We start from the raw sequence: 12,593 nt of genomic DNA on the forward strand, positions 1-12,593 counted from the left end.
GTCTCTATGGAAATCAAAAGTGGCTGGCAAGTGTCGCGAAACACCACCCTTATTTTTGCACAATAATGGTGTGATAACTGTTGCTGCAAGAAAATATAAGGTGAAGTGAAGACGTGAAGTAAAATCAGGTCAGACATTAATATATACCCAAAAATAGCAGTGTATGGAGTACCTATATTTTACGGAATTGAATGCTGTAACTGAGCATGATTAAGAGCATGATTAACTGAGACGAGCCGTGCTCGAAATATTATACAACTCTTCTCTAAAATATACATTTCATATAGCTTACTCATGAGCATCAGACTACTATATTTATCTAACTTCACCATAATGGAGTACCTATATTCACATTACCAATAATATGATGCACAACAGGCCATAGAAAAACAGGTGAATATGGAATTGTAACCCAATTTCAATATCAACATGGCACTTGGCATTAACAGTAAAACACAAAGTTTTTGATGTTAAATCAACAGAGAAAACTCCTGAACATAAACAAAATGATCAGAATGTATAATAAGGATAAAAGTATAAATAAAAATCGACGAATCAGCCTATCATCGCCTTACACATTCACCACTCCCCATTCCACGCACAGATTGTTTACCCCTTGGCTTACCCCGTGTTCGCAGTCTCCCGGACGACGAAGATTCTAAACGCCGTCCGACCAATCACGTTCAAGATCAGCGGGGCTTGGCCGCGGTTCTCGAACGTCATTGGCCAGATTACGCAGAATCTTAGTCGTCAGCAAAACTTTGAACACGGGGTTATATTTTTCGCTATGGTAACAAAAGCGCCAGAATTGACTACCAGAATTGGATCCGAAGGTCAAATGGGTCACGTGACTGTGCAGTGCTGGCAGCAGCGCGGCGGCCTGGCGGCGGCCCACGTCAAGCGCGCGGCCCGGGCCGCAAGGAGGCCACTGGCGGATCCTGGGGGGGGTCCACGGGGTCATGACCCCCCCCAAAAGGTCTGAGAGGGTCATTTGACCCCCCCCAAAAGCCGAAGACCTAAATGCGCTATAGACGCCGTCTTGCATGCTCAAAATCACCTGTCAAACACTTCTGAGCTAATACCTTTGTTTTTCTGGATCGTGTTGCGTGAAAAGGCGTATTGAAGACCAGAATCTTACTCGTTTTTGTCTCAACCGTGCGAGCACCAGGGGATGATCCAGGAAAACTCCAAGGGGATGGTCATGAATTTAATTCGTGGTGCCCCTACCTATACGCAAAATTAAAAACTCAACGGATTTCGGTCACTTAATTTTGGTGATGTCCTATTTTCATTTTTTATTTTGTTTGTTTTATTTTTAGTGCCCCTGGGCCCTGGCAGGTCAAAATCACGTCTGAGGCGAAAGAAATTCACGGGAATCCCAAAAATCACGTCAGGACATTCAGGGCCCTCTGACCAGCCTGACAGCTAGGGCCCTTCTTACTTCCTGGGGCCTCCAGTGAATAACCGCTAGTGTCTGTGTCTGACCGCTAGGGCCCCTCTGACTCCTCAGTAGGTAGGAGGCCCTCTGTAGAGGAGGTCCTCTGTAGAAAGGAGGCCCTCAGTAGAGAGGAGGCCCCCTGTAGAGAGGAGACCCCTTTAAAGAGGAGGCCCTCTGTAGAGAGGAGACCTGCTGTAGAGAGAAGGCTCTATGTAGAGAGGAGGCCCTGTGTAGAGAGGAGGCCCTCTGTGGAAAGGAGACCGCCTGAATGCAGAAGGCCCTCTGAAGAGTGGAGACCCGCTGTAGAGAAGAGGCCCTCTGAAGAAAGGAGGCCCTCTGTAGAGAAGAGGCCCTCTGAAGAGAGGAGGCCCTTTGCAGAGATGAGGTCCTCTGGCTCTTTGAAGAGAGGAGGCCCTCTGTAAAGGAGGCCCTCTTAAAGGGAGAGACCCTCAGTAGAGAGGAAGCCCTCTGTAGAGAGGAGGCCCTGTAGCTTCTGTAGTTAAGAGGCCCTGTGAAAAGAGGAGGCCCGCAGTAGAGATCGGTGGTCCTCTGTAGAGAGGAGGCCCCCTCTGTGTTTTGACAAATGTTTTTGCAAATTTTTCGCGGCGCTTCGCGCCGCCGATTTATGTACATACGTACAGGTCAATACGAAATCTTGACTGTAATTACATAAACCAACCGTGTCAAATTGAATCAGAGTTCATATGTGTGCTGTAAAGGAACTCCGGCTTGTACTGCAATGCTAAAAGGGTGGTAAAATTTGTGTTTTGGAGCTGTGTTTCGACACATTCTTTTGCAAATTTTCTCGGCGCTTCGCGCCGCCGATTTATACACCAATCAATAAGAGAGAAATAACAGTGACTGTAATAACACCAACCGTGTCAAATTGAATCGGAATTCATATGTGTACTGTGAAGGAACTCCGGCTTGTACTAGCATGCTAAAAAGGTTGTAATATTTGTGTTTTAGAGCTGTGTTTTGACAACTTTTTTTTGCAAATTTTTGCGGCGCTTCGCGCCGCCGATTCATACACAGGTCAATAAGAGAGATCGTGACTGTATGCTACTATTTACTAATGCATTAGGCTAAAAGTGAGGTAACTATATCTACTTCTGGGTTTTTAAGTCGGTCGACCCGCCTCCCCCCCCCCAGTAAAAAATCCGTGGCGACGCTCCTATATAGGTGGGTTTCACTAACTAAAACTACTGAGCCGAGTGACTTACGATAAAACTTCATCTTATAAACGACGAAGATCAAATGTCATTTTTTGATCTCGACATACTCGCTCCCTACCCCCCCCCCCCCCCCGGTCGTCAGAATTCATTCACCAGACCTGGGATGTCGGCCGACTGGTGACCCCCCCCAAAACGACCCCCTAGATCCGCCCTTGAAGGAGGCTCACGCGAACCAGTGCCGTGGCAACCGGCGTGAACAGTGACCTCAGGTGTGACCTGACCTGACCCGAAAGCGGCCACCATGCCCGAGGCAGGACAGACCAACGTGGACCCGCCGGCGGGCGGCAGTGGGATCCGGTTCAACCCACAGCACTTCAAAACGACGCCCGGCATCATCAAGATCGTGGAAGTGGTGAGTGCCGAAGGCTTGTCCGATGGCTGTGACTTCAAAGGTGTATTTTACAAAATCTTTGAGGTGCAACTGCCGTACAAACTGGCATCCGATGCATTTACAATGGAAATTTCATCGGGTAGAAGTGAAACTTCTCACGACTAATCGAAAATGGGTCAAATCAGGTATTAGTGCACACGTGAACCTTGGGGGCGTGGCGACACAGCGTATTGGATACTGCACTTTTTAACAGATAACAAACATCTACGCAGAAACTTACACATACTAGGCTGCATGTTATTATCACATAAGCTCAACTACCTCACACAAGGGATTGGCGTGCTTCTGAACACATGTTTATTATTCCTTAGGCTGACCGACAGCCGTGCGCTGCATTCGAAAGGTCACGTTGCGAAATCCCTCACATGCTTATTGCTTGCACTTGTCGTTTTGTGGCTTAGCTCAGCATCATTTGCTGCGTATGATAGAGATGGACTTTATAACACAGCTTTATTACACAAACCGTCCAAGTTTCGCTGCGTTGGCGACTGTTGTTGCCGGCTTCTGAGGCGTCCTGAGGCGTCAGGCGTCGCTGTTTAGTATTCAGACCCCGCATACTCGACATGAAGGCATGCATCGGTGATCAGAGGGTGGCCGGTGTTCCTCAATCCTGTTCGCAATGTGTGCTGGACAAGTGCTGTGGTGAAGCAGCTTTCCCTAAAATATCAACTGCCGCCCGGTACTTATTCGCTGTTTACTGCACTCTGCAGTATGCGGAATGGAAGCAAATCATGGACAGCAGTGATGCGGAGCCGTACAAATGAACGGCTCTGGCTCTGAGCAAACTGCTCCGGCAGCTAGCTCCGGCTTCGGCTCCGAGTCCGTTTCCGGCTCCGCATCGCTGATGGAGAGCGTATGCTAAAGGCTGACCTCGTCATCATCGGCATTACACAAGCGCTTCCGCCGCTAACATCGTTTGCACGTCAACGGTGAAAAGTCACCGATATGCGAGGATGCATTTCTGAAATCGAATACGGCATACATTCAACCCCGCTTTTTGGCAAACATCCTTCATACGCTTCAATAAATAATATCGGCGCCGTCGATGGTCACTGCCGCGCCTCGTATGACCTGTGACGTCACCGATCAGTGACCGCTGTCGGCTCGTATGACCTGTGACGTCATCAGTGACCGGGTGACAGCGGACACTGACAGCGGCGCCGGTCATCGGCTCTGCTGCCAATGTGGCATCCTGCCAGCAGCGGCGGGGGCGGGGGCGGGGGCGGGGGCGGCACGGGCGGCACGGGCGGCGGCGGAGCTAGAGTAGACTAGCGGCGGCGGCGGGGGCGGGGGCGGCACGGGCGGCGGCGGAGCTAGAGTAGACTCCGGCGGCGGCGGGGGCGGGGGCGGCAGCGGCGGGGGCGGCACGGGCGGCACGCGGCGGCGGAGCTAGAGTAGACTCCAGCGGGGGCGGGGGCGGGGGCGGGGGCGGCACGGGCGGCGGCGGAGCTAGGGTAGACTCCATCGGCGTCGCCCATCGCGCTGCACTTTCACCAACGCAGGGCGGGCGGCGCCGACAGAGCGTACTAAAGACATGATATAGAGCTTCAGAGAATGGCGCGGTGGAGCATAGCATAGGGAAGATAAATGGCGTCATCGCTTAGGTGTTCAGCGATGCACCTTATCGTGACAGTGCAGGCGTGCATTGCATGTCACGCATACGATATTTATGTTTCGTTTTGGCAATATTTGGAAGCCCTTCCACGGCGGTTTCCAGAGAAGGAGCAAGGAGTTGGCGCTAAATTGAGCCACTATTCTATAGATCACAACGTTGATTTTTTTCCTGTCAACACAGAAGGTCACTTACGAATGGTGAGCATATTGTCAGTTGTGGCCACCACTGTCATAGCGTGTGAGCGGCAGCACAGACGTGCTGCAGAAGATGCCTCCGACATGCCTGCACCAATTGTTCCTCGTAAATTATTTCTCGTAGAGCTGTCGGTTCATTTAGGAGTGACCTATGGTGCAATTGCTCTCATTCCCAACACGAGCTGTGTACAATGTGCACCGTGCACCACCATAGTGCACGGTACCGTGCAGCGTGCCGTGCCGTGTGCACGGGTCGTGACCCCGCGGGATCGGACGGGCGGCAACTTTCACTTCCATGAGTGCGCCCAGAGCGGCGGTCCGGTCTCGTTGGTGTTATGAGAGGGAGAGGCTTATGAACGGCGCATATTTGTTATATTTACTGATACACGATGGAAATATGCCAACGCTAATGAAGCATAGTGCATTTTGATATTAATCAGGCATCATGAATTTAGGACCTGTATTTGAATTAATATCTATCCATGATTTTTTCGCCAAGCCTTTGCTCCCTCCGTTCTCTCCCTCCCCTCGCTGCTGCGCGGAATGGAATTCTGATTCACCCACATCCCTCGCTAACCTGCCTGACAGGCGACAGCTCACCAACCTACGTGACATGGTCGCGCACCGACAGCGACCATATGCTGCCCCCTACCCCCGGACAGGTGAGGGGGGGAGAGGGAGTGGGCGTGGCCTGTCAGACTACATAGATCGGGGCTGTTTGAACGAACCTTTGATCGCCAACGTCCAGCGAAAGGCTGGTCAGACAAGTTGTTTTTGGCCTTCAATGATTGGCAGAAGTGAGCCACGAGTGTCTAAGATACTCACATCTAGTGCTCTTTTTCGATAGGCGTTTCCTGCTTTTGACTCACGTCCAAAAGTGTTTGTTACCAATGCGAGGTGAGATCTGCGCCAAGGCAGCTTCCCAGATGATTGATCACCTCATCTGCCGCCCTCTGCGGGTTATGAAGGTCAGCGGCGGCAGACGTCATCCACGGGTGACGTGGCAACAGGTGTGACTGGTGACGTCATCCCACGGCTAGTGACGTCACCAGGTGTGGGCAGCTGACGTGGTGCACCATACAGGCAGGCCCCGCACTCCGCAGCCGCCATCCCACCCGTATTTCTTGCCACCACGACGCTCGACATGCGCATTGAACATTGAAATATTTATTTTAAAAAATCAAACTGCCATTACCTAAACCTTGCCGATGTTCTTGAGATTCAGACGGCAGCAAGTTTCGGTCTAGGGTGGTAGGACGTCGTGAAATACGAGCGTGAAAATGTCACTTCATTGGAATTTTTAAGTAAATGTTCAATTAATTGGAATGTTTTTTTTTTATTTGACTGATATTACGTAACTTATCAAAAGCTCTTCAATGTCCAATGTCCATTGTAAAATAATGCCATCTCATCATTGGCGTCAAGTGGTTATGTGAGCGCTCACAACTCTAGGGCCAGGCTACTTCTTGCGACGTTCCGTGCGGCCCATGCATTGTGGGTACACACACACACACACACAGCCGCAAAACCGTCAGCCGATACTTTCAGCTGGGGAGGGGGGGGGGCGCACGTGGCGGCCGGCGGCCACTCAGCTGCCTTGCGGGAGAGGGGGGAGGGGCTGGGGGAAGCACCCTCCTGTCGGTTCACACTGCCAACACACAGGCCAACCGCTAATCTGTATACCATGGGCTTCCTAGGTGAAGGGCTCAATGAGATGGGTGTGAGAATACACGGGGAAAATAAGTGGATATTGTGGATTAAGTAAAATTGATATGCCCGAAGTCCATCAACATAGTTTCGGCCATCATTGAACTTTTGAGAACTTGAGATGTCAATATATCATATAACTTAAAGGGCATGTCAGCATTGGAGCAAACATTGTCACTTATTTCGACTTGCCACACGTCCTACCCGAAGCCATCACGCGAACGCCCAACAGTAGATTTCATGTCATGCTGCTAACTAGGTGTGTAGCTGTTTGCCGTGTGAAGCACGGCAATGAATTTCACAGCAGCAAGTCTCAACAGCAATCTCTATGTAAGTAACCAAATTTATCGGTCTCGCCTGTCTGGCACCTTTTCGGCCTTCCCTTTGTTTTGCAACCCACCGGACGCCACATGAGCCGGTCTAACGTAAAGTTTGTCTTTGCTTTGCCTCTTGGGCCGGAATAAAATAGCCGGCAATTAACTTAACGTAAAACAAAAGATCTGGCTAATTGCCAGCAAGTAACTTCCCTTCCCCTGCTATAGCCTTGTGCTAGCGGGGATGCAAAATTCAAAAAAAAAAAAAAAAAAAGCGTGAATCACGCGTGACGTGACCACTCACGTGTCACCGTTCCACGTCCCCGCCCGGCCCCCGTCCCCGCCCCGCCCCCGCCCCCGCCCCCGCTCACGGCATGCCACTCTTCTCCGTCATGCACATTCAGTATGCACGCCAGCCTGCTGACAGTCGTCTGCTCCTCACTGAAACTGCGACACCGCTCAATGCTCAACAGATACACACCACTGAAGGCTCGCTTACATTGCCTATGAGATTTATTGTCCTACAACACGCCGCCCAAACTGCCCGCCCACATACCTACACCTGCCTACCTGCCTACCTGACTTACCTGCCTAACCGTGCCTCACCACTCTGCCTAGTGCCTGCCTAGTGTCTACTGCCTATCCGAGACAATGTCTCTGCAATCTGCATCCCCTCCGCCTCTGCCGCCGCCGCCCCCGCGGCGGCCGGCGGCATCACTCAATGTTTGCCGCTCCGTGCTGGCTGTTTTGCTCGGCAGAGTTCTCAAGGTCATCGGCTTACTGTGCAGCGGACTGGCCTTGTGAACTGTGCACGTGGTGCATTATGTGGCGTGCACTGTGCACGCTGCGTGCCGTTTAGCCACCGTGCTGGGGCTATTTGTTGTTTCTGAGGACTGCGCCGCATTCAGTTGGACGAGAGGCTGAGATATTGCTGGCTGTGATCATGCTAGTTGCAAGGTTATTTGCTCGATTGGTTTCATAAAATTTGTTTTAAGTTTGCCGAAACTTAGGTGTCCCTACGAGCCGAGTATTTCAGACCTTGCAGTAAGTTCGTAAAATCAGCCATAGAAGGCAACGTGTCATTCTGTCAGCGATGACGGGCCCAACTATGAAGCGCCAAACCTCGCAGCCATGCGGTCCCCATATCACCCACTCGACCTCAATCCTGTGTGGTCCCCTCGGCCAACACGTGCATTTCCTGTTACGGAATCTGACATCCTGTGTCGAACCAGCTGCCGACAAATCGCTATCAGTGCTCGCCAAAACGATAGGTTCAGTCAATATTTCTGTACTGGTAGACCTAGTCCGGAAGTACCAAACCGCCGCAAATGCGACGTGATTGTCACTTATCCATATCGCTCGTTCCAGCCACGAAATTCCGAGCAGAAGTTCCCCAACAGCTGTTTACCAGCTGTCCTTTGCCGTTCACAAGTCTACCATTGCCGTTCACAAGTTGTCCATTGTCGTTTCACATTGCCACTCACAGGTTTTCTCCATTGTCGTTTCCTGCCGTCAACCACAGCTTGTGGTATCGAATCGGCGATCGCAGCTGGACAATAGAAACGGCGTTACGCATCCGCTCTAGTGGCTCGCTGTGCACGAGGCACGCGTGCAGTGTGACGAGACATGAAACGAGGCATGAACGGAGACATGAACTGAGGCATGAACGAAGGAATGGACTGCAGGGCGCATGGTAGTGCAACGAGAAAGAGCATTGGGGAGTCTTGTCCGTTCGATCAAAATATTTGTCTACGGGCATATGAGCACCACGACTCGGGTTTAGTATGAGGAAGCAAATCAGAGGGCCCCTTGCTCGAAGTTGTTTGCATCTGCAGAACAACACTGTCCTAACGTTCTCTTTTCTCAGTTATCCCGTAAGAAGTTCTGTTACCACACATCGATCTAACTCAACTAGCTAACATGGCGCTCCGTTAATCATCATTGATCGAACGAGGATTGGGATTGGATCATATCTGACAGGAGATCAATTGAAGCGTAATTATGTGTCCGTTGGAACACAGCTCCTGCTGGGACTCGTCAGAGGCAAATGTCGAACCAATCGGTGTGTCAGGTCAGCCAAACGGCAGCACTACGTCGCTATGTTCCTGCACAGTGTGACACCAACGTCATTCCATTAGGTACATTGGCAACCCACTTGTTGCAAAACACTGGCATTATAGTTTGATCGCGACTAGAGCAACACGTCTAAAAGCACTTGCTCAAACAGCTGCAGACATTTCTACTGTTTCGCACACCGCCATTTAAGCACATTCCTTGCCAAAGTGAATGTGAATCATTTCCGCGTGTCCGCACGGTTGGGGCGTGACTGGTTACTCCCCCCGCAGTGGTGTGGAGGTGTTCTGTCGGCTCTGCGCGCGGCGGGCGGCTGTCAGACCGCACAGCTGCTCTCAGAGGGGGGGGGGAGGTGCGTGTCAGGACGGTGTCACGCACGCTTTAGACCGTCCGGTGGTAGTGAGTGTTGCCACCTGCGGTCGGGACTTCAAACGTTCGGTGCAGCTGAAGCTTAGGCCGCGCAACAAGTGCATTCTGTGACCGGAACGTTGGAATGGATGATTTGTATCATTCGAGATTTCAAAAGAAAAATATATCTGAAGTTGTAATCTTTAATCTTTGGAGCAGCTCCTAAATTAAAAAAATCTGCTCACTTGTGTTCTCGGTGTTCCTTCTTTTGGGTACCGTATAACCGATCTAGAGGCAGTCCTGTTGATTACCTGCGCGGTGTAGGAGTGATTTGCTTGAATCGCTGGCGTCGCTGTTGTTTTCTCGGCGCACCCAGCGCGGCTAAGACAATATTGGCGCAGGAGCTGCGCCAGAGGTCGCCTGAAGTGGAGGCAATAGCCGGAGGTCTGTCAGCTGTTCGAAGGTCAGACGATGGTTGGGTCGACATCCGCTCAAGAGGATGACGAATCCTTTGTTACATAGTTTGCTGCAATTATACATTCTGTACATTCTGTAGCATGAATCTGGTTGAGCCACATTAACTGCATTCCCTTTGCAACATACCATATTTGCTATGATCGCTAGAACATTTAACAGCCATGGCAACCAGACACACGCAGAGGACGAAATATGCGCTTGCATATTTATTTACTCAAGGATATGCACTGAAGCGCTGTACGAGGTTCCACAGTTGTGATTTAAGCATGGGTCTGGTCTCATTGAAACCATAACAAGTGTTATGGAATGTAAGCCGAATTCCATTTCGCAATTACCCGCTCTTCTGTTGACATTGTTTATATGCGGAACAGTTGGCCATGCTCGTTTCGGCAGGCAGTCCTTGTAAAAGTGTAGGTGATGCTTGCATAGTCCTAGCGGTAAAACAGTAAAATAGTTATGTGTTCAATCCAGGAAAGCGGTGTAAAAACCATGCACCCGCCGCCTCCACCGCTATGCCTCCTCCACCCATACCACCGCCGCCGCCATCACCACCGCCTCAGCCGCCTCAGCCGCCTCCAGCCGTCTCCATATTCGGTCCTGGCTGAGAATCCTCCGCAGCGCGGCGGTCACTCAGCTGACTAGCCAGCTGGGACGACCGGCACGAGCGGCGCCGGTTTGGAGCTGGCAGCGTGACGCGTGCCGTCGCTGGCCGGGAGGGCCATTTTAGGAGGATGGCACGTCGAACTGACAGGTCATATTGAGAGCAGTTGTTGGCCGCCCACTGACTTACGTAGGTGGGTATTTTACGTTATTGTGGTATTTTGGGGCGTGTCGCGAGGGTGACGAAAGAATGGCAGACAATTCGTGAAATTAGTTTATTGGTATTTTCGTGGATAAGGTTTGTTATATCGTCATGAGAACCTACTGGAAATGCTTTTTCATGATGAAATCGCTCCCAATACGGAAGCCGTGCGACGGGTTATCATTTACTTAACCGAGGCGCATGTGTTATATGTAGATTCGTGTGCCTTGGCGCCCGATGACAGACAAATTTGGCGTTCGCGTCATAGTTGAACGTAATAACAGACGTTCCTTGAAAGGTTGTGCAGGAGCACAGCACACGTATGATAAATATTGCTGACTGGGTGCAAAGGTATGGTTGGAGAGTGCGTGCAGTGACAAGTGGTTTAATGTTTTTCTCCTCTCTTTTATTTCTCTCAAGACACCTGAATGCACACCTGAATGTTCAAGTGTGCATGTCATTTTGTGTGCGTGATGTGATGATTCTGCGTGTCAAACGGCTAGTCACACCTCTCCGCCCTGCCCTGTTTTGGCGGTACGTCGATCGCGACATGTGACAAAGGTTTTCGGGTGGTGACGTATGTAGGCTCGTGGAGCGTAGGATGACGCGGGCGGTGAACGGTGGTCGGTCGGTGGAACGATCGTTTCCTGGACCGTTGGGTGGAGTAGGCTGCCTGTGGGCTGTGGGCGGTATCAGTTGGGGAAACTACGAGGCGAACGTCAAAAAATGGATTGGTCAATAAATGGACTTTTGATGACCATATATGGGCATAAATGCAGCCCCCGCTACTAAGGGTGAAAAACGGTATAACAAGCCGGTACTTGCGGTATCGCGTCCACTTATTGGAGAGAAAAGGTTTCCATTTTTCACTAGGAATTGGTGTGATTTGATTAAATTCGGCGAATTGACTCGAAAATGGCGATAGGAAAACGGCTTTTCTGCCGGTTCTGGGCGTCGCAATCAGCTGGCCATTCAATAAATGGATTGGTTTTATGAAAGAAAATTGTTAAAAGATTTAATTTAATTACAATAAACAAAAATATTTAATTCTAAAATAATAACTTAACTACAATTAGAAAAACCATAAACAAAATAATAAAAATAATGACATTTTTAAACCATGGTACTGCTTACATTTTTTGGCGCGTCTGTTTCAATCCGCCATATTTGCCAATTACGGTTTGACCTTGCGTTGTAACTCTGCGATTTAGAGCCGCCAGTTAATTATGCACCGGGTGAGTGTAGGCCTTGTGTGGTTAAAAAACATTCTTATGCCTTATTTTTTCATTTGAATGCTAAAATTCATTGAAAAGATGAAGTTGTCTGATTTTATGACCATATATGGTCATCGCCCCGCCCACTCCAGCCGCTGATTGGCTAATCCAATTTTTGTTTGGCTCCTCGTAGTTTCCCCAACTGGTATGCTGAGCAGTGGTGGACCTTGGGTGGTAAACGGCGAGGGGACGGTGGACGGTAAATTGTGGACGGAGGAAGGTGGACGATGCACTTTGAACAGTTGCCCGGTGGATGGTGGATGGTGGACACTAATTTTCTCTTTGGCGACTTTGGCGACGATGGAGACCTCTCCAATGCACGACACTCCCCGGCAGTGACGGCACTCGGCACTCGGCATTCGGCAGTGCCTCGCCTCGCTGACCGCCGCGTCGTCCCATGGAGCCGCCCCTGGCCGGGGTCGCTGACCGCTCGGGCGGACCTGCCCGGCCAGTACTGACGTCACCAACTCGGTACCGGCCGGCCAGCCGGGCTGCGTGCTCCTGCAGCCGACACGACCCGGGGGCGCTCCCGGAATTTGGCAGTCGGTGGCGGCCGGGCCGGTCCGGCAGCCTGGCCTTGCAAGCAGAACTGGTGGGCGTGGACCGGTGTCCGGACAAATTGCCGAAAGGCGATTCACCGAATGTCATTTTGCCGAATGCATTTCGCCGAATGTCATTTTGCCGACGTGCTTTTTGCCGACGTGTCAAAAAGTCGAAATGCTAAA

The 12,593-nt window shown here is 50.8% G+C and overlaps 1 protein-coding gene across 2 annotated transcripts in view; it reads left to right on the plus strand.

The window, feature by feature from the left end:
* The first annotated feature begins 860 nt into the window (after positions 1-860).
* LOC122389705 (CKLF-like MARVEL transmembrane domain-containing protein 7) overlaps positions 861-12,593 on the plus strand; it is a 30,130-nt gene continuing 18,397 nt past the window's right edge. For both annotated transcript variants that reach the window (XM_043381990.1, XM_043381989.1), the window contains exons 1-2: positions 861-924; positions 2,835-3,025. In XM_043381990.1, the coding sequence (XP_043237925.1) occupies positions 2,915-3,025 (111 nt within the window). In that variant the 5' untranslated portion in view covers positions 861-924; positions 2,835-2,914. The remainder of the gene's footprint in view (positions 925-2,834; positions 3,026-12,593) is intronic.

This window comes from Amphibalanus amphitrite, unplaced genomic scaffold (assembly GCF_019059575.1).
Source record: "Amphibalanus amphitrite isolate SeventyFive unplaced genomic scaffold, NRLGWU_Aamphi_draft 000369F_arrow, whole genome shotgun sequence".
Taxonomy (NCBI): domain Eukaryota; kingdom Metazoa; phylum Arthropoda; class Thecostraca; order Balanomorpha; family Balanidae; genus Amphibalanus; species Amphibalanus amphitrite.